Source organism: Amblyraja radiata, chromosome 3 (genome assembly GCF_010909765.2).
Source record: "Amblyraja radiata isolate CabotCenter1 chromosome 3, sAmbRad1.1.pri, whole genome shotgun sequence".
Classification (NCBI taxonomy): domain Eukaryota; kingdom Metazoa; phylum Chordata; class Chondrichthyes; order Rajiformes; family Rajidae; genus Amblyraja; species Amblyraja radiata.
In genome coordinates, this window is record NC_045958.1 from 49,836,897 (window position 1) to 49,859,978 (window position 23,082).

Genomic DNA, 23,082 nt, shown 5'->3' on the forward strand with positions numbered 1-23,082 from the left:
TCTCATTTTATTTCAGTGGCTTCTAGACTACTTTGTCTCCCTTCATAAAAAAAAGTCAAGAAAATCCAGCTGAGTTTGGACTTTTTTCTAAAATCATTATATTACCATAGGAGGCTATTCATTCCATTGAGTCCATGCCAGTTCTTTGTTGTCAAGCCAGTCAGTCCCATTTCCCTACTCTGTCCTTGCAATAGAACCAATTATTTTCCCTCGAGGCCTATCCAATTCCATGTCGAAAACCTGATTGAATTGCTGCTACCACTCTTACAGACAATTTCGGACCATATTTCAGTGTTTTAAAAAGTTGATTACATCCTCATTTCTTTTGCCCATCATATATCACATGTGTGTTCTATCTTCCATCTGCAAATGCAAACAGTGTCTCACTGTTAACTCCTTTTGCATTCACTTCTCAATTCTGTTAACTCCAGGTTATCCCTTGTAAAACTGTAGCTGAACTGTTTCATCCATGGCCCTCCGAGTATTGTGATAAGAACAAAAACATTTACAATTATAAAAACTTACTGGCAATTGAATAGTTCAGAATTTTAAAATGAAGGCTACTTCCATAAACTATTTTCTTGGATTACAATAACAACCATTTGAAATAATTCTTTGTGCTTTTGGCACCATCTCAAAATGCTTAAGTTTGAGTTTACTCTGGTGCCCATGCTAATACATTTTCTGTCGGCCTTTTACATGCTTCCTATATGATGGTGATCACAACTGAGTATGATACTGCAGGGGCAGGCTATGAGGCAATTGCAGGGAGAAAAAAAAAGAAAGCCTGAATATTACTTTAAGATAAGGCAAGAAAGACAAAACATGAAATAAGTAGAGTTAAAATATGAAATCATTAACTGAATTGTCACCAATATTATACTAGTTGATAGCTTTGCTGTTGAGGGAAGTTGATAACCAGAAACTTTATACTTCCCAGAGAAGTATGTTTGAGTCTGTCTTGTGCAGTTCCTTGTGGTTAAATTACAAACGGCTGGGAAAGCTCAGTGATCCTTATACAAACAAGCCTTTATGAAAAAACTATTCTTCAGATTAAGACAGGGCCAGCCCAGAAATATTGCAAACACATATATTGCCAGGAGAGCAACATAGCCTCATCCTAAACTCTGGGAAAGCTATGTTAAGTACCCACTTATACATGGGTTCAAGTGCAGGACATTCTGAGATATTTGTCAGTAGAAAATTCTCAAGATTTCGTGTAATTATTTGGATTTTCTCACAATTTCCAACAGACAGCGTGAAAGGAACTTGTTGGTTGAACATTCAAAACAGTCGTTGTGAAGTAAACATCAATGGAGCAACGTTGAAGTCAGAATGTTGTGCTACGCTGGGAGCTGCATGGGGAAGTCCTTGTGAGCGCTGTGAACTAGGTACTGAAAACAATGGATTAGAGCAACGGCATTTACTGCATTGAAAATATGATGAAAATTGAACTGTGCAAGATTTGTAAATTGAAGAATACTAATTTGGAATTAATCTTTGTATTTTGGCACCACACCTTTGAGTCATATTCCTATGCCCTCTGGTCTCAGACTTCTCTATCCTGGGGAAAAGACTTTTTACAATTCACCTTACCTATGCTTCTCATAACTTAATAAACCTTTACATGATAAGCCCTCAGCCACCTCTGCTCCAGAAAATAAAAATCTACTCTCCTTAACTCATACCCTGCAGACCCAGTAATGTTTACAAATACACAGGACTAGATGTTAAAAGTCCAAAGTGCCAAATATCAATTTATTCCCGATGGTGATGGGAGCCTTCTGCACCCACCTATGCTCCTCCGACGTTGAGAAAGGCTAGGCAGACACGTCATTGGGGTTATCAAGTGGGCACCTACTTTCATCGACGTTTCGCTGATTGAACCCTACGACTGTCTCCAGTAGGCTCAGCGGTGCATTCTGGCGTCCCAGAACCACCCCCCTCTGCATCTGTCTAGTCGGTTATGTGGAAGACCAAATGGGGTCTTTCCTCTTCAGCCAGAGCCACCGGCTACTCCGCTATGCCACCCGTGATGTTTCTTTGATGGCCTGGCGTAGGGCTTGTCCGCTGATCCCCAGGTCCTTCATCAGTCTTAAGGTAGATGTTGCCACGAATCCTCGACATCCAACTTCTACCGGGCAGATCTTAGCTCTCCAGCCCCGCTGTTCTGCCTCCGCTGCAAGCTCTGTATATCGCAGTTTCTTTCTTTCGAAGGCTTCCTGCACAGCATCCTCCCAAGGGACTGTGAGCTGCACAAAATACACCATGTGCTGAGAGTTCGACTAGAGCACAAGATCAAGCCTCAAGTTGGTGATGGCTATCTCTGATGGAACTGTAAGCCGTTGGTCCACATCCACCAGCATCTGCCAATCCCGGGCTGCCTCCAGCTGTCCAAACCTGGTCCTTGGTGGAATTTTCCATTGCCTTTGTTCCCCCCCCCCCCCCCCCCGAACAAAGGCAATTTTCTTAACTGGGTTGGTTGTGCTGGGCGGCAGGGCATTGTTGGTTGTTCTCCTGCGTTCCAAAGTCGCTGCCAGGCATTTGAGCACTTGATTATGTCTCCAGGTGTACCGTCCTTGGGAGAGGCTTAACTTTCCACCCAGTGAGGATGTGCCTAAATGTGGCTGGTGTTGAACACAGGGGGGCATGATGGATCTTTGCCCAGCCATTGGTTGAGATTTTTTGGGCTAAGAAGGATGTCATAGGTTGCCCGAATGAGGAAACTTATCCTGCTCCCCTCCATCTCCCACTGTATAAGATATAAGATCTCTCTGTATAAGATATAATAAAATATTTTTTGCACCAGTTTATTGCCATCCTTCCTATAGGAGGGTGACCAGAACTTGCATAGTACTTCAAATGTGACCTTCCTAATGTTGTCTTCAACTATAACATGATGTCACAACTCTTGCACTCAATAGCCTGACAGACAAAGGCAACTGTCCCAAATGCCATCCTTGCCCATTCAGTCGGCTGTTGCCACTTTTATGGAACTATTAAACTGGATCCCTAGGTGTTTCTGTTCTCCAATACTCCCCAGAGCCCTACCATTTATTGTGCAAGTCTTTCCCTGGTTTGTCCTACCAGAAAGCAACACCTCACAAAATTAAATTCACCTACCATTCTTGGCTCAGTTGATCAGGGTCCCATTGTAATCATAGATAAGTCTCTTCACTACACTGCCAAGTTTGTATTACCCACAAACTTACTGTCAATGTCACTTATATTCACATTCAAATCACTAATATACATAATGAACAATGGGCACAGCACCGATACTGTGGCACTCCAGTCTGAAAAACATCCCTCTACCACCATCGTCCAGCTCTTACCTTCAAACCTGAAACTTAGAATTCTATTTGCAATGTATTCTTACCAATAATAAAACCAGGATTTGGTAAATTGACCTGAATAGTTAGTTCCCCTTATTTTATTTTAAACTCTTAAACATTGTTTTCACCTATTCGAGCTTTTTAATACTACTTTTTATGGGAAAATGGTGTATGTTCTGATGCCACGCGTTCTTCTATTAGTAATAAATACGTTAGCTATTTTGTATAAAATTTCTCTGCTAACTCAATTAAGTGCATTGATACCACTAATGAATTTTCCTTAATGGTAATGTACACCATGTTAGTAAGACAGAATTGTTTAATGTGTGTTAGATTTTCTGTTCTTTGTTCTCACAGAAATGTTGAATCATAAGATTGTTAGTGAAGACTGGAAAGTTATTCTTGATCTTGTGCAACTTTATTTTAAAAAGTATTCATGCTGTTTGCCTCCATATTGGTTGAGTATACTTAATGACTCTCTTGTAGCTATGGTGACTTGTTTTATATCCCATTGTTTACATCTACCTAATCAAAGTCCCTTCATAATTTTAAGTATCCTCTCTTACCAAGCAAGAAAGTCCCATGCAATCTGATAACCAAAATGGTAATAAGATTCAATTCAATTCAACACACACACACCACACACACACACACACACACACACACACACACACACACACACACACACACACACACACACATACACACACACACACACACACACACACACAGCAAAGGCGGGGGGGCCAGGGCAAGCGGGGGAGCGCTGTCTGAAATTCACACGGTGCTAAGCCAAGGTGATACAGACACACACCGCGATGAACAGGAAGGTTAAGACGGCTAGTATAGTGTACAGTAAGTCCTTTAAAAGAGTGAGGAGCGGAGAAGGGGAAGAAGGAGTGGAGACACTTTTAAGAAGCCAGACATCTTTTAATAAGCCAGCGATACACAGCTGTGAAGTTCGGCGGGCATTTAACATTACCGGTCGGTTATCCTTGGTTCTGAAAACTCGTGCTTACGTTTTTATTTCCCCAGTAAGCCAGTGAAAATGCCCGTTCAGCAAAGGCAATTAACTAAAACTACCTACGACTACCTCGACTACCCATAACTACATGGCGACCCCACTACAACTGCATCTACTACGACAGGATTATCGATTTTCTGCATGGCGACCAATTTTTGGCTACAGAAAAATTTTCAACATTTTGAAAAATTTGCGGCGACCATACTGAGGCCGTGACTAGTTCCCAGAATGTGGGAACACCTTGCGACCATGAACGAGACTCACCAGAGAACACCAGTGAATATGTGGCGACCATGTGGTGATCATGAAGCGAGCGCAGAGTCTAAGTGGGACAGGCCCTTAAAACACAAAGTGCTGGAGGAACCTATCAGGCCGCATCTGTGAAGGGAATATTCCGGTTGATGTTTCAGGTCAGAAACCTTCTTCAGACTCGAGTCTGAATAAGGGTCCTGACCTAAATCTTAGCCTTTCCATTCCCTCTTTAAATGCTGCCTGAACCACTGAGTTCCTCCAGCACTTTATGTTTTGCTCCAGATTGCGACATCTGCAGTTTCTTGTGTTGCCAATTTAATCTGTTCCTTTAGGTCCCTTTGCACCTTTACGGCTGTTCGGCTATTCATTTCTGATTCCTTCTCCCGAGAAGTCACCTCACAGTTATTGACATTGAAATTAATTTGCTCCATTTATAGGTCAGAGTAGGAACTTGTTGGACACCTGTTAAACTACCATCCCTGTCCTCAGTGAAAGAGTAAAAATGCGTACTTGTTTGGGCCCTTCCTGGCTCAACATTTTCTTGCTGCCATATTCACTTTAGCGTGGAACCACAACCTTCCCTTACTTGCCTTCAGTCTGTCGCCCATTGTTAACTTCAAATCCTAACTTGCTATCGGAAGACAACTTCCAAATTAAGTTGATATCTTCACCATCTATTCGAAGAGCGAGCTTAATTTGAAGAGAGGGTGGACAGTGCTAAATCCCAGCAGGTCTCTACCCTGATTTTGATTACCTGCTCAAACAATGTGCACTATGCAGGTATGTTAATAGGCCCTTCTGTTGTACGTTAAGGAATATTGTACCAGATGAACAAAAATTTTATTGGAAAGTTATTTTCTTTATTCATATATATTTAATATTCAAATATGTTTGCCACTGGCAGAGTTTGCTGGACAGAGTTTGTCCTGCACTGTACATGGGCAGTGTCCCCAATATTCAGATTAATAGTTATGAATGGCAGCTTCCCTTGAGAAATGTGATTTCATTTGCCAAAAACGTTCTTATTAATTGTAGAATTTTTATTCTCTGCAGTGTTTTGCTTTTGTCAGAACATTAAACTAATTGTTCTTCAACAATTCAATGCAAAATCAAAGGGGATTTTGAACTTGGATGTGTATCTTTCCTTACAGATAGTGCCTGTCCAAGAGGTTATGCAAGGGTTAAGGGTGTGTCCTGTGAAGGTAAGAAAATGACAAACCTTTAAGATGATTTGACGTAGAAACACATACTAGAGCAATAGAAAAAATTCAGACCTTTCATTTATGTGACAAATTAGATAGATTAAACACATCATAAATGCAATAAAGGGTCTCGAAACGTCGTCTGTCAATTTTGTCTCAACTGATCCAGCTTGACCTGCTGCGATCCTCCAGCAATTTTTTTGTTACACATTCCAGTATCTGCAATTCTTGTATCACCATCATAAATGGTTCCTTCCCATGAAGTATCTTTGAAATAGTGTTGCTGTATCAGTCTGTGGACACAAGAAGGTTTCAGATGAGAAGGTAGACACAAAATGCTGGAGTAACTCAGCGGGTCAGGCAGCATCTCTGGAGAGAAGGAATGGGGGATGTTTCGGGACGAGACCCTTCTTCAGACTAATGGTTTCAAGGCGGTGAAACAAGGTTTCAGATGTTTTGCCATTTGGTCTGTTCTTGCATTTAGAAAAGAATCAACCAAATTCAGCCAGCTATTGTTACCCTGCTTCCGCAGAGCTGGTTAAAATTGAAACTCAACAATTGTTCGCTGGGCAGCCACCTAATTTTTACAGGATGCTTATGTGGTTCAGAACAATAAAAATCACTGTGTTTAACATCGAAAAATGTTCTGGAATGGATTTCAGTAGTTGCAAATGTAACTTACATTTTCATGACATCGTAAAAAGCCTCATAGGTAATCTATGTTCAGGATGTTATGAGAAAAAATCCAGCCGGCTTTTCCTCAGAAGCTGTCATGGGATGTTATATGTCCACTTGAGAGAGAAGATTATGTTTCATTTTAACATCACAAATGCGACATGGCAATGAAAATGTTGAACTTCGTCAGTACTTCTCTGAAGTTTCATTGTAGATTATATTGCAGGATCTAAAATGCAAAATGAATGCAATGTGTAATGAAAATTCTGAGACAAATGGAATTAATAAAATCATTTTTGCCATATTTCATTGAGCCGTGGGAGAAAGCAGAAATGGACTTAACTGGCAAATGTTTAAGCCGATTCATTTTGAGGACCACCAGGTTTCACATTTCTTAATAGATTTTCCACCATTTTGACACAAGCTTGGAAAAAATAACTGATGCTGCAGACAAATTCTTTCAGACGTGTTGAAATGGTTATGTATCATTTCTTGAAAAAGTAGAAGAAAGTAACTAAAGCAGACAAAGATAATCCTAGCCACCCATATCAGCACCTCCATGTCCCAACCCCAACAAATGTGGCAGCCCCATGATGTTCTGCTGTGCCAGAATGTCACTTTATTCCCAAGAAATCATGTCAGTGTGATTGGCACAAAGAACTGAGCTTAATTGGCACAAAGAACTGGCAGAAAAAAATTACCACCTGGCAGAAACATTAAAAATCTTTTTTTTTCTGTGTAAGAAGTAACCACAGATGCCGGTTTACATTGAAGATAGACACAAAATGCTGGAGGAACGCAACGGATCAGGCAGCGTTTCAGGAGAAAAGGAATAGGTAATGGTAAGAAATGGGTGACATTTCAGGTCGAGACCCTTCTTCAGACTGAAGAAAGGTCTTGACCTGAAACGTCACCCATTTCTTTTCTTATTCTTATTCCTTATTCTTACTCCAGCATTTTTTGGTGTATTTTTTCTGTTTTATTTGGTATTGTGTGAAAAAGAAGGCAGCTGATTATAGAATTACAGCTAGCTGCATAGTACCTCAAATACAAGGCAGTAACAAGCAAACTCAAATCGATCAATGTTCTGAATAGCCATAGACTTAATATTATTTTTTAATTTTACGATGTTTAAATGAATACAAACATTACAAACAGGATCATAAACAAAACTCAAACCTAACCTTGTTGCGACCCAACTCCCCTTTGAAGAAGAATCAAAATAAACACCTTCCTCGCCTATTAGATTGCTATCATATCGCAGGGAATATTTCACCCACTGAACTTTTGAAAGAACAAATCTTTTATTAAATATTCATAAGGAGTCAAAGATATTTTATGGCCTTGCATGCAATGCAAATTCTATTAACAGTTAATTGGCCTCTATAAAATTGCCCCTGGCGTGTAGGGAGTGGATGAGAAAGTGGAACTAGTGTGGATAGGTGGACTGAAGGGGCCAGTTACCATGCTCTATTTTTCAATCAATCCTGTGAATCATCATAGGCAGAAAAAAATGCTGGAGAAACTCAGCGGGTGAGGCAGCATCTATGGAGAGAAGGAATAGGTGAGGTTTCGGGTCGAGACCCTTCTTCGGACTGATGTGGGGGTGGCGGGTAGAAGAAAGGAAGAGGCGGAGACAGTGGGCTGTGGGCGAGCTGGGAAGGAGAGAGAAAGCAAGGACTACCTGAAATTGAAGAAGTCAATGTTCATACCGCTGGGGTGTAAACTACCCAAGTGAAATATGAGGTGCTGCTCCTCCAATTTGCGATTGGACTCACTCTAGCCATGGAGGAGGCCCAGGACAGAAAGGGCGGATTTGGAATGGGAGGGGGAGTTGATGTGCTGAGCCACCGGGACTTCAGGTTGATTAATGCGAACTGTGGAGATGTGTTGGGCGAAGCGATCGCCAAGCCTGCACTTGGTCTCATCGATGTAGAGCAGTTGACACCTAGAGCAGCGGATGCAATAGATGAGGTTGGAGGAGGTGTAGGTGAACCTCTGCCAAACCTGGAAAGACTGCTTAGGTCCTTGGATGTTGTCAAGGGGGGAGGTAAAGCGACAAGTGTAGCATAGAAGAGACCCTGGTGAGAGCCTCATCTATAGTCGAAGAGGAGAACCCCCGTTCCCTAAAGAATGAGGACATCTCCGATTCCCTGGTTTAGAACACCTCATCCTGGGTGCAGATGCGGCGTAGATGGAGGAATTGGGAGGAGGGGAAAGAGTCCTTACAGGAAGCAGGGTGGGAAGAAGTGTAGTCCAGATGGCCATGGGAGTCAGTGGGTTTGTAGTAGATGTGAATCATCATCCACTTTGAGCTCCATTTCTGACAATTGCTCCCATTGAAGACATGGGATTGTTAACACATTTCTATACCACTAATATGTTTGTGCATTTGCTTTGACTATCTTTTTAAAATTATGTGTAATAAGCCAGAAGAAAGAAGCATCAAGTTTTTCACTCTCTTTCTTACTTTGGACAGATGTGAATGAATGCACAGTCTTTCCTGATATTTGCCCAAATGGGAGATGTGTCAATACTCAAGGGTCCTTCCAATGTGAGTGTCCTGAAGGATTGACCAGAGACAGCACAGGTCGGGTTTGTGTGGGTAAGAAATAAATTATATACCATCATTTAAATATAATAGAGGTTTGTGTAACTTGAATTTTTTACTTGTTAATTTCTGTATGCCAAAATTTGATAAGCAAAGCACACATTGTTCTCATAGTGTACATAGTTCATTTTCTACTCAAGCTTAAACCCTATGATTAGTGATTTGACTGTAAAACATATGGATTAGGTTATCTGTTTTATACATGTAGGCTGTTGCCAGAGGCACGGTTACTGCTTTAGTTCATAGAAATGTGCGGAAGACATAATTCAAGGAATAGAACGCTACACATTGCATCCAACATTTATAACAAATATTTTAATGCAGGAGTTGGTTTGCTGGTTTCCTAGGTAGTCTGTACCCTTGCTCCTGTGGAGATGGACATTAACCTTTCCAGAATTCAAAAATCACAACCCAAACATTTGAGATACAAATTAAAATGTTCTGTCTTTTTTGTGGAAAAAATAAGTAAATAGATAAACACAACTTTAATTTTTTCTACTCTTATTTCTTGACAGAAGTGTAAGTGACCCTATTTCACATTATTGAAAGTCATGATATGGACAAATTTCTAGGAACATAACCCCATCCCACATAGTACAAGGGTTGCCAAAATTATAATTCAAGTGGGAACCTGGTAGTAGCATTACATTCTGTAGCAAAGCCAATGTGCAGGAATTGTTTCAGGTGGCCAGCTTCATCAAAAGATGGACGTTAATCCCTGAATTTGCATTTATCTGTAATTATAGTATATAAAAGAGCATCAAGCCAGCCAGAATGAGTCAATCCATGCTGTTGTATTTAGAGTACAGAAGAAGATGTAGGAAAAACAAATCATTTTCTACTCTAATATAAACATTTTTTATTTGGATATCTACTATTGTAGTTTTATAATGCCCTATTCCAGCTTAACAGATTTTTTTGTGGGCTCTAAAGCTCCAAAATAAACCCGAGTGCACAATTTCAAAGCTATAAACTTTCGACAGAGAGGGAGATGTTGGGTTAACTTGGTAGATTTTGAAATTGACAGCTATCAGCAGTCGACTGGTGCTTAGACTTGCTTTTTCATTCCAGAACATCACTTTGTGCTGGTCCTAGGAACAGAATGCACTTTCAATCTTCAGCACCGAGTTCATTCGCAGATGAAGCAGTAAAATGGTTTAGAGTAAAGGAACATGTTATGTGAAGGTGGTGGTGGGGATTTTTGGAGAGGGAGCAAGACTTTTGTTGAAGTGAGTGGAGTATTGCGATGGCCTATTGTCTGGCTGAAGATTAATAGGCATCTGTTAGTATATTTTTCCGGAGAAATAATTAGTCATATACATAAAACAGGGCACTAAAATGAACGTATGTGCCAGGGTAATGTTCCGAATATGTACCACTTTGGAGCGCATTTAAACTTCATACCCATTGATTTTCCCATCTATTTTATGAAAGTGAGTGAAGTAATTTCTGTTTTCAACTCGGTGGAAGTTGATATTTGTGTGTATGCCAAATTATTTTCACTCTGTTGACATATATATCATGAGTGCACAATGTTCACCTCTAGTTTTATGTTGCTCCATAAAGCAAAATTAACCAGAAATAACCATGATATCTTATTTGTTTCTCATCTCTTCAACTTTGTTGTCTGGGCATGGCAATGCATAATTCCTTTGGGATCGGTACATTGCTCTGAAGGCCAAGATAACTTTAGAACAAGCAGGGTACTTCCTACATTAGTAGATACATTAGTAGACAGAAGCTGATGTGAAAAGTAGATGTTTCATTTTTAAACAGAAGTGAAAAATGGAGAATGACAAAGTGGACAGGTAGAAGCGCTGGAAATGGTACAGAAAACTGATGCAGTTCAGAGACGTAAACTGGGAATCCATCTCAGCCCAATTCTGTCAGCTAACTGACCATTTCTGGAATTATGACAAATTTCTATAGGAGGAAATGAGCTTTCACCTGTAGCTCTTACCTGATGTTTTACCAAGAACTTTAGGAGTTTAATTCCTTCAAACTACACTTAATAGCACCTGAACTGTGCAACCACACTAAGTGCACCCACATTGAAGAAACAGTGAAACTGTATACAACTGTAAGTGTATGCTATGTTTTAACTACAAAATGGGAGAAGCAATAAATCAGCGGCACAGTGGCTCCTGTAGATCTGCTGCGTCAGAGATCCAGGTCCTGACCTCGGCGCTATCTGTGAAGTTCGCACGTTCTCCCTGTGACCATGTGTGTTTCCTCTGGGTGCTCCTGTTTCCTCACACATCCCAAAGACATGAGTGTTTGTAAGTTAATTCCCTCTGTAAAATTGCCCCGAGTGTGTAGTGAGTGGATGTGAAAGTGGTATAACTTAGAACTAGTATAAATGGATGATTGATGGTCGTTGTGGACTCAGTCAACGAAAGAATGTTCCAATGCAGTATCTTCTATTTAGAAATAGAAGTCATTCTCTGGCCATTTATACTTCACCTTCAAAATTCAAGTCAATTCTGGATTATGTATATTTCTTGGAGACTCTGGTTTGACCTTCACCTCCAAATACAGATGAGAGCAAATCTACTGTACTCGAAAATAACTTCAAATGCTGTCAGAAATTTGGTTCAGGAGGGTATTATGATATTATGGGTCCTGTGTGGGACAATACTCTTATTGGTTTGCAATATCTTTGCAGATATCCGCCTTGAACATTGCTACCTGAAGTGGGATGAAGATGAATGTACAGTGCCAGTTCCTGGAAGATTCCGAATGGATGCCTGCTGTTGCTCAATTGGATCTGCCTGGGGTTTGGACTGTGACGAATGCCCTAATCCTGGCACTAAGGAGTATGAGCTTATTTGTCCAAGAGGTCCAGGGTTTGCCAATAGAGGTGACATTCTAACAGGAAGACCATTTCATAAAGGTATGGACAAAAGGCACTACCTCTCCCAATAAAGGTCATGTCTGGAAAAGAAAACATAATTAATTCTTAAATTTAAATAAAAGAGATTAAAGTGAAAAAGATAAAATTAAAAAGTACACTCTATATAACGTTCAATGGTCTGACCTCATGTTCAATATCTTTATGTCAAAATATAGCAATTTTAATGTGATAAAATTACTACATTACAAAAGCACAGAATATTTATCTGCTGATGTAAACTACTATGAGTCTAGTTATTATCCAGAATCGTCATATACTATCCACTACAACTTTGTGCTCTTCAAATTCTTCATTGTTGTTCTTCTAGATGTCAATGAATGCAAAATGTTCCACAGCCTCTGCGTTAATGGAAAATGCAGGAACACCATTGGCAGTTTTAGGTGTAAATGTGACAGTGGATTTGCTCTGGATATGGAGGAAAGGAACTGCACAGGTAAGATAACATGAGCCAAATGACCAGTGTTAACAATATGAACACTACAAATATAATAAATAACATAAACCGAACTGACAGCATATGCAGAGCATACACAAATAACATTAGGCAGGAGGTACAGAAATCCAAAAGACGAACAACAGTTTACCTCAAATATCAGTTTCTCAATTCAACCCACACAGTCTTCATCCTCCCTTGATGATGTTACACTGTGGTCCACTACAGTGGACTTTTATTCCAATTGTGTTTTGCACTGTCTTGTTTTTTTTGCATACTTTGTTTTCTTTTTACTGTCCTGCAGAATTTTATGTAAAATGTATTTATGTATAATTTTTTTTTTTGTGTATTTTTCTGAGTTCTGCTAGTGATGCTGCTGCACACAATATTTTCATTATATGAGCATCTCATCGTATGTATGCCTATGGCAATAGACTCAACTTTGACTCTGAGCAACACGAGTAGGAAATTATCACAACTAAAATACCTTTTAGGCACACCGCAAATTCAAACAGCAGAAATTGGTTAAAAATTAAATGGGTAGAACACACTGCAAACAGTGCAATTCATTGGCGATGTAAGGACATTATCACAATATTACATCTATAAATGTAATCAAGTGCACATTTTAAACATTTATTATACATGATCTTATGAGTTGTGATTTCAGACAATTAATATTTAAATGATATGATTTGAAAATAATTTTATATTAATACATTAAATAATTAAATTTAATTAAAATTGTCTAATTTTACTTGATGAAAATTAACGTGTAATTTTAAGTCTTTTCATTGTTATGCTCCACACAGAATTTACAATGATAAGATATGTTATAGCATGAATGAAGATTGTAACAAAATCCAGCAAGATGAATTTGAATATCAAGCTTGTTTTTCCCCATTTTGTTTTTCAAAATATTCACTACTAATATGGTGCATTGCTGAGATTTGTTTGAAATGCCTTCTGGAGTGCCTCATACAGACTTTCCAATTAAAGAAGGCTGCATACTTATAGTGTTTAAGAAGGAACTGCAGATGCTGGAAAATCGAAGGTAGACAAAAGTGCTGGAGAAACTCAGTGGGTGCAGCAGCATCTATGGAGCGAAGGAAATAGGCAACGTTTCGGGCCGAAACCCTTCTTCAGACTGATGTAGGGTGGGGGGGGTTGGGGGCGGGGAGAAGAAAGGAAAAAGGAAGAGGAGGAGCCCGAGGGCTGAGGGAGAGCTGAGAAGGGGAGGAGACAGCAAGGGCTACTGGAAATTGGAGAATTCAATGTTCAGGCCGCTAGGGTGCGGACTGCCCAAGCGGAATATGAGGTGCTGCTCTTCCAATTCCCGGTGGTGCTCGCTCTGGCCATGGGGGAGGCCCAGGAGAGAGAGATCGGATTCGGAATGGGAGGGGGAGTTGAAATGCTGAGCCACCGGGAGATCAGGTTGGTTAATACGGACTGAGCGGAGGTGTTCGGCAACACGATCGCCAAGCCTACGCTTGGTCTCACCGATGTAGATCAGCTGACATCTAGAGCAGCGGATGCAATAGATGAGGTTGGAGGAGATGCAGGTGAACCTCTGTCGCACCTGGAACGACTGCTTGGGTCCTTGAATGGAGTCAAGGGGGGGAGGTAAAGCGACAAGTATAGCATCTCTTGCGGTTGCAAGGGAAAGTGCCTGTGGTGCGGAGGGAAGGGAAGAATTGACCAGGGAGTTACGGATGGAGCGGTCTTTGCGGAAAGCAGACGGGGGGAGATGGGAAGATGTGGCGAGTGGTGGGGTCACGTTGGAGGTGGCGAAAATGACGGAGGACTATTTGTTGTATGTGACGGTTAGTGGGCTGAAAGGTGAGGACTAGAGGGACTCTGCCCTTGTTACGAGTGGGGGGATGGGTAGAGAGAGCAGTGTTACGGGGTATGGAAGAGACCCTGGTGAGAGCCTCATCTATAGTAGGGGAGGGGAACCCCCTTTCCCCGAAGAATGAGGACATTTCCAATGCCCTGGTGTGGAACACCTCATCCTGGGAGCAGATGCGGCATAGATGGAGGAATTGGGAGTAGGGGATGGAGTCCTTACGGGAAGCAGGGTGGGAAGAAGAGTAGCCTAGATAGCCATGAGAGTCAGTGGGTTTATAGTGGATGTTGGTCAGAAGTCTATCACCAGTGATGGAGATAGTGAGGTCAAGAAATGGTAGGGAAGTGTCGGAAATGGTCCAGGTGTCTTTGAGTGCCTCAAATACACTTTTGTCTACCTGCATCCTTATAGCACTGTTCCACGGTACGAGTTCATTCCAAGAGCTCTCCCGAGTTTAAAAAAAAATCAAACTGTGGTAAGCACGGAGAATGAACGTAGCGGGTACGTCGGAGCTCGGGGACGTCTCTTAGCAGCTTGTAACGCTAACGGCAGGTACTCAGGAAGACTCGCTAACGGCAGGTAAGCACGGGAAGACTCGTGAAGATTTTTCAACATGTTGAAAAATGTCCACGAGAGCCCCGAGTACCAACGAGTGGCCATTACCGTAAATCTCCGAGTTCGAATCAGGGCAAACTCGGGAGAGCTCTTGGAATGAACTCGTACCGTGGGACAGGGGTTTAATTACTAATTATACTATTTCATATGGTTTCACTGACCTGCGATATGTTCAACCACTGGACGTACCTTTTGTTGTAATTTACTTTTCTCCCGCGGAGATGCAGGAGTTATGTTCAAACAAAAAATATATAAAGATTGTGCAGCAGTGAAACAAATTCTTATTGATTTTCTTCATTTCGTTATAATTCCTGCATATGTTTTATTTTCTACTTTAATAAGACATTGATGAATGTCGCATCTCTCCTGACCTCTGTGGGAATGGAACTTGTGTCAATACCCCTGGAAGCTTTGAGTGTGAGTGCTATGAAGGCTTTGAGAGTGGATTTATGATGATGAAGAATTGTATGGGTAAGTCTATTTATGCTTTACTTGAACAATTTTATTCCCTGAAAGTGTCTAATAATGTAGTAATAGAACATACTAGACTAAGTGGGACCAGTTGGGTCCCAGCATCACACTGGAGGGCTGGTCACCCAACGCAATATTCCACCTCTCCACCAATTCCAATATTGCTGGCCAGTTGGGGGGGGGGGGGCTTTCTGTTGCGCTTGTATGGGTGTTGTGGTCCGAAGGGACTGGTTTCCAGAGGGCTAGTATGGACATTGTGGGCCGAATGGATTCTTGGGCTGGCAGCTCAGTCACTGAGGCCTGGCAGTACAGTCACTCCGACCTGGCAGGCTGGCAGCTGAGAAACTGCCAGAAATTCTGCCCAAAACAGGTGACAGACTCTGTGAGAGAGAGAGAAGGGGGAGAGGATGGACTGAATGGATTATTGGGCTGGCACTTCAGTCACTTACAGCTGGTGGGCTGGCAGTTCACTTACGGCTGATGGGCTGGCAGTTCAGTCACTCATGGCTGGTGGGCTGGCAGTTCAGTCACTCACGACTGGTGGGCTGGCAGTGCAGTCACTCACGGCTGGTGGGCTGGCAGTTCAGTCACTGACAGCTGGTGGGCTGGCAGTGCAGTCAGTCACTCACGGCTGGTGGGCTGGCAGTGCAGTCACTCACGGCTGGTGGGCTGGCAGTTCAGTAACTCACAGCTGATGGGCTGGCAGTATCCTTAAAAAAAATCGCAAACCGTACATGGGCTTTGAATTACATTTTACTCTGATGCAAGCCAAGGAATGGCATAATTGTTAGCTGTTAATTGGACATAATCAACCTCAGCAAATTGACAATATCCTATTGAAAGGGAGTGGGTGTTTAAGCTGTCAGGACATTTTATTATTTGCCAAAATATACATCTCAATACCATAATGATAGAAAACTTACTTTTCCACACACCACTCGTAAGTCTGGAGATTTTTTAATGATAAATTTAGCTTCAGAACCCACTTCAGAACCATGGGCGATTTTAACATTTTACAGCCAGATTTATCACTTCTGAAACTTTTTAGATACCCAAGGAATCAAGAAAAAACACAAATAATGCCTTACTGTTGAAGAAATGCAGTGAGCAAACGCGATAATTCCCAATATTTTCAATCTCGATATCTGCACGGCCAATGTTCGCCAAGCACTTTAGCTGTTGTTGTCCATTCAGCTCTCGCTGCTCTTTACCTTCATTTCTCTTCACTTTTGGAATTCTGAAGTAGGATAGATGTCTCTCAAGGTTACCCTGACTTCCACAATTATTTACAGTGCAAAAATTCACCATTTTGGCGTTTTTTAACAGGTAGGAAAGTACGCGTTTCGTGTATTAACAACATATACCGGAAGCTGCGATGTCCTCCAGATGGATTGTGCGGCTCCGTTCGTCAAGCCCTTTCACCCGGAGACCTTATGTGCAACCCACTATACACACACGCAGACTCACACACACACACACACACACACACACACACACACACACACACTCACACTCACACACACTCACAGACACACACACACACACACACTCACACTCACACACACTCACAGACACACACACAGACACACACACACACACTCAGTCACAGCCACACACACAGACTCACTCACACACTCAATCACACACACAACCAATACTAAAATGCCAAGTAACTTCAGAACGTGATGAACATACAGTGTGTAAACCGAATGATTCAAACGTTTAAAGCCTCCTGCCGTGGCTGCTGCTGAAGCAAAAATGTGCTTTAAATAACGTCCAACAAACGCACTCACCATAGACAGAGCAGTCAGCTCTCTTGAATTATTCAACGACTTCACTCTGTGCCTTCTGCAGTCAGCACCATCTTGCCACAAACCGGAAATGACGCACTCAGCGCCATCTTGCCGCTAACCGGAAATGATGTCATCGGCGCCATCTTGCCACTAAGCGGAATTCACGGAATGAGCGTCAATTTTGCAATTAAACAGTCCTGATCTAATAAAATGTTTATTCATGCTTTATCCATCCGAAAACTGTTGAAAGCCCTTTAAAAGCCAAGCCAATTGGGCAAACACTTTGCAAGCCAACAAAACACATTTTCCGAGAACCTTTTAAAAGCCAAGCCAATTGGGCAAACACTTTGCAAGCCAACAAAACACATTTTCCGAGAGCCCTTTAATAGCCAAGCCAATTGGGCAAGCACTTTGCAAGCCAACAAAACACATTTTCGGAAAGCCCTATAAAAGCCAAGCCAATTGGGCAAACACTTTGTAAGCCAACAAAACACATTTTCGGAAAGCCCCTTTAAAAGCCAAGCCAATTGGGCAAACACTTTGCAAGCCAACAAAACACATTTTCCGAGAGCCCTTTAAAAACCAAGCCAATTGGGCAAACACTTTGCAAGCCAACAAAACACATTTTCCGAGAGCACTTTAAAAGCCAAGCCAATTGGGCAAACACTTTGTAAGCCAACAAAACACATTTTCGGAAAGCCCCTTTAAAAGCCAAGCCAATTGGGCAAACACTTTGCAAGCCAACAAAACACATTTTCCGAGAGCCCTTTAAAAACCAAGCCAATTGGGCAAACACGTACTTTTAGAACAAGGAGTCCTTATTGTAACCAAAATTAAACAGGCATAGGTGGGTCCCATGCAAGTGCCCATGGCTACACCTTGTTGACTTGAAGACAATGGGAGGAGTCAAAAGATAAATTGTTACGGGTGAGGACAAGTTTGGCCAGGAGAGTGTTAGTTGAGAGAAACTGATTGGGTCTCTTTTCAAGAAAGATCCGGAGGGCCCCCGGGGCCTTCCTGGTGGAGAATGGTGGTGTAAAGCGACTGGGCATTTATGGTAAAGATGAGGTGATGGTGTCCAAGGAATAGAAAGTTATTAAAATGGTTAAAAGCATGTGAGGCGTCTCGGATGTACGTCAGAAGGGATCGGACAAGGTAATAACAAGATAGAATCAAGGTATCTGGAGATGAGTTCAGTGGGGCAGGAGCAGGCAGAAACAATGCCCGTTGGCCAGGGCAGTCCTATTTGTAGATTTTAGAAAGGTGATGGACAATGGGAGGTTGGGGGACTGTAAAGTTGGAGAATGTGGAGAGGAGATTGCTGGTAGCAGTGCGATCAGTGACATGTTCTGAGACAGTGGCCTGGGTGTTTGTTCGTGGGATTCTGGTCAAGGAGTAGGTACGAGGAGGTGTCTGAAAGGTGACATCTGGCCTTAGCATGGCAGATGACAGTCCACCAGAATACTACAGGACCTCCCTTGTTAAATGGTTTGATGACAAAATTGGAATAGGTACTAAGTGGAGAGCTACAGGTTTGCAGGGGATGAGATTGGAAGGGGTGAGGTGAGTGCTGTATTTGGCTGCTAGAACAGATCTGAAGGGTTATCTAGACAGGTAACAGAGTGGGAATGTCTTGCCTTGTCAGAGAATGGTGTTTGTCATGAACACACCTACAAATGGAATGGTTAATTTATTTGCAGACATGGAGGAATAGCTGCTGAGGGAAGATCTATCCCAGTAGCTCCATACTTTAACGCTCTTCTATAGTCAGCCATTTGTTCATTGTGCATTGGTCATTGAAGCAAATATTTTATAGCTACTGGTAATCATCAATTTAGAAAATGTATTTATGTTGACAACCTCAACTAGTTTTAGTATGGATCTGAACATACGTTTGAGCTTTAAATGGTTTAGGGAGGAGATGTGGTCATTTTTTCAACTAATGTGGTGGACTCAATTCCTGAAAAGATGGTGGAGGCAAAACCTCTTATCAGGGTACTTGGGCATGTATAGGAAGAGTTGCAACAGCAGACCAAATAGTGGAAGATGTGTTTGGGCTTGGATAGCCCCTTTCAACTGCCTCACGCCTGTGTCAAAAATTCTATGGTCTTCTATGCTGCATATTGTAGCAACATAATTATGATGGGTTCCTGTGAAACATATTGTAACAATAATTTGTTGTATTCTTTTCATTTTTATTGACTTCTTTTGGTAAATGACAGTAAGAATGACTGTCATACAGGACGGAAACAGACCCTTTGGCTCAACTCATCTATTACGTCCATGATGCCCAATCTATGCTAGACCCATTTGCCAGTGTTTGGGCCCCATATCACTCTCAACCTTTCCTACCTTTGTACCTCCCCAGTGCCTTAAATGCTGTTACAGTACCTGCCTCACCTGGCAGCTCATTCTATGCACCATTCACCCTCTAAGTGAAAACGTCGTCCCTCAGGTTCATGTTATATCTAGCCCCTCTCTTCTTATACTGGTGTCCTAACATTTTTGATCCCCTTACACTGGGTAAAATAATCTATCTGTACCCTTCATTGTTTTATACTCTGTAAGATCACCACTCGGCCTGCAGCAATCCAAGGAATAAAGTCCTAGCCTGCCCATTCTCACCCTTTAGCTCAGGCCCTCAAGTCCTGACCTCATCTCGTAAATTTTCTCTGCACTCTTAGCAGCTTAATGACATCCTTCCTATAGCAGGGTGACCAAAGGCGAGCACAATACTCCAAATGTGGCCTCAGCTACTCCTTGTACAACTGTAACATAAGACTTATGGCAATTGAATAATGCAGTGGGCCAGGAGATTGTACATTTTGATTCAACTGCTTTGGCAATCCGGTGGGCGGCGCGACTCTCGTCAGCAGCGGCCTCTGCAGTCCGTCTGCGTTTTTTATTATTTTATGTCTATGTTTTTATGTCGTTTTTGTTATTTTTTGTTGGGGTATGTGTGTGGGGGGGTGGGGGTGGTATGGGGGGGGTTGGGGGTAACTTTTAAATCTCTCCCTGCACGGGAGACCCGACCTTTTCTTTGTCGGGTCTCCGTTGTCGTTGGGGCTGCAACGAGGAGCGGCCTCCAACAGGAAGACCGGGGGCTCTGGTGCCGACTACTCACCTCACCGTCGCGGAGCTGGCCGAGTCCAGAGCGGGTGGAGCTGTGGTGGACGCTGCTGCGGCCCGACCTCCGGAGCTTCGGTGGCTGCAACTGCGGGTTTGGCGGACGGCGACACCGGGAGCCCGCGGGTCCCTGGAGGGAGTCCGCTTTTCAGGGCTCCCGCAACGGCGACTTCTCCCGCCCGAGTTGCGGGGTTGAAGAGCTGGAGCGGGGGCCTACATCACCGCCCCGCGCGGCTTGGAATGGCCGCGGGAGTTTGCGAGCGCACGCCGGGGGCTCTAACATCAAGACCCGGTGCGCGACCTTGCATCACCCGGCGTGGCTTTAATGGCCACGGGACAATTCGCCATCGCCCGCCGGGGGCTTTGACTTTGACTCTGACATCGGGGGGGAGAGTGCAGTGGAGAGATAAGTTTTTTTGGCCTTCCATCACAGCGATGTGATGGATGTTTATGTAAATTATGTTGTGTCTTGGGTCTATTTGTTTGTAATGTATGGCTGCAGAAACGGCATTTCGTTTGGACCTCAAGGGGTCCAAATGACAATAAATTGAATTGTATTGTATTGTATTGTATCTCGAGCACATTTCATGATATTATCTTTTCTTTCCTTCCACAGATATTGATGAATGTGAGAGAAACCCTCTGCTGTGCCGAGGTGGCACTTGTATAAATACAGAAGGCAGCTATAGGTGCATGTGCCCTCCAGGGCACGAGCTTACTCCAGATGGCAGTGGCTGTGTTGGTAAGATAAATATAACACTATACTCGTAGGAGATGATTCTGACTTTTGGCCAGATTTTATTTTCAAAATCTCATTTTTGAACTTGAACACTTCTCTGCTATATGTGAAATTTTCTACTTTCTTTTTTTCAGATATTAATGAGTGTTTCCTCAGTGACAACCTTTGCAGAAATGGCAAGTGTGTCAATATGATTGGAACCTATCAGTGTGCTTGCATCTCTGGATATCAGGCTACCCCAGACAGGCAAGGCTGTGTAGGTAAGAGGTGTACTCAATATATAGTTAGATTATACCATTTTACCATCCAATATATCAGCAACTGCTTTTCATTGCTGTGTCTTGTTACTTTAAAAATGCTGAATGAGTTGCTTAAAATTAAAGTTATTTGTTGCTATCCTGATATTGCTTTCCGAGGAACAAATTCATCTGCACCTCCCTAATTTCTGGTTGCAAAAATCTTAGAAGTCAAATCAAATTCTTATTTCTTGAACAATAAATACATGTGCCAGCCTATGGTTTTAATGTGCAAATGGAGCCACATTCAGATTGGTCCATTTTAGAAATAAACTCTAAAATTGGCAGCATGTGGCCATCCCATGTCAGATCATACACAGGCCTTATTTTTCTTTTGCTGTACACAGATGGGCTCTGCTTGTGCTTAGTTGAATTTCGGAGCAAAGGGGTCCTTCTGTAGTTGTTCAGGGCCCTAGTGAGAGCACACCTGGAGTATTGTGTGCAGTTTTGGTCTCCAAATTTGAGGAAGAACATTCTTGCTATTGAGGGAGTGCAGCGTAGGTTCACAAGGTTAATTCCCGGGATGGTGGGACTGTCTGTCATATGCTGAGTGAATGGAGTGGCTGGGCTTGTATACTCTGGAATTTAGAAGGATGAGGGGATATTATTGAAACATAAGATGATTAAGGGTTTGGACACGCTAGAGACAGGAAACATGTTCCAGACGTTGGGGAAGTCCAGAACCAGGGGCCACAGTTTAAGAATAAGGGCAAGCCATTTAGAACGGAGATGAGGAAACACTTTTTCACACAGAGAGTTGTGAGTCTGTGGAATTCTCTGCCTTAGAGAAGGTGGAGGCTAGTTCTCTGGACACTTTCATGAGAGAGCTAGATAGGGTTCTTAAAGATAGCGGTGTCAGGGGATATGGGGAGAAGACAGGAACGGGGTACTGATTGTGGATGATCAGCCATGATCACATTGCATGGCGGTGCTGGCTCAAAGGGCCGAAGGGCCTACTCCTGCACCTATTGTCTTTTTTTTTCTTTCTTTTTTAAAAATTATTTATTAGAAGTAAGTACAATACAGTGGTACAAAAATTATGTTAACATATTACATTCTCTGTACAACTTCCTTTTTTCTTTTCTTTTTTAAAGAGAAGTAAAAGGAGAAAAAGGAAAAAGAGGTTGTAGAAAGTGAAGGATAGACTAGTGAGCGTGAGTGAAAGACAGATAAAGAGAATAGTGAAGAAAAGAAATGTGAAGAGGGAGAGCAGGAGGGAGTTTATTCAATCGCCACAAGGAGATGAATTTTTTATATTCTGAATCGTCTTTCACCCACACCTGGAACTTTTAATTTTCACGATACTGTGGCACCACAAGAATCCAAGACATCCTGTACCTATTGTCTATTGACTATTATCAGCTACATCCTAGGAATTTCATAAGTCACAGCAGGCTTGAGGGATTGCACCTTTTCTCTCATTTCAGTTTCCAATCCTCTCTTAATTCTCATTCTCAGGAAAGTAAATGAGGTATAGACAATTTGTATTCTGCCACACCTTCTCACATGGTAGTTTTTAAGTGTGCTACTGTCACAACCAGGCTTTTCCTTTACACTCGAAGCAGTCGTTATGATTTGAGAAATACCTAGGACCCTGCTGTGTGCATGTTCAATGGGCCTAGGCTGTGGATTATACTTGTATGGATGGCTAGATGTTCTGCTCTGTCAAAACATTGCTCCAGAAAGGAAAATTTCCAGAGGGAACTTTATCTTGAATAAGTATCTATCGATCATAAAATATTCAGTTTGA

At 42.2% G+C, this 23,082-nt stretch overlaps 1 protein-coding gene across 1 annotated transcript in view; it reads left to right on the plus strand.

Annotated features, from left to right (window-relative positions):
* Window positions 1–23,082, plus strand: part of fbn2 (fibrillin 2) — a 304,739-nt gene that overhangs the window by 185,965 nt on the left and 95,692 nt on the right. The window contains exons 21-28 of the mRNA XM_033017776.1: window positions 1,254–1,391; window positions 5,763–5,813; window positions 8,968–9,093; window positions 11,765–11,992; window positions 12,321–12,446; window positions 15,250–15,378; window positions 20,914–21,039; window positions 21,171–21,296. Of these exons, the coding sequence (XP_032873667.1) occupies window positions 1,254–1,391; window positions 5,763–5,813; window positions 8,968–9,093; window positions 11,765–11,992; window positions 12,321–12,446; window positions 15,250–15,378; window positions 20,914–21,039; window positions 21,171–21,296 (1,050 nt within the window). The remainder of the gene's footprint in view (window positions 1–1,253; window positions 1,392–5,762; window positions 5,814–8,967; window positions 9,094–11,764; window positions 11,993–12,320; window positions 12,447–15,249; window positions 15,379–20,913; window positions 21,040–21,170; window positions 21,297–23,082) is intronic.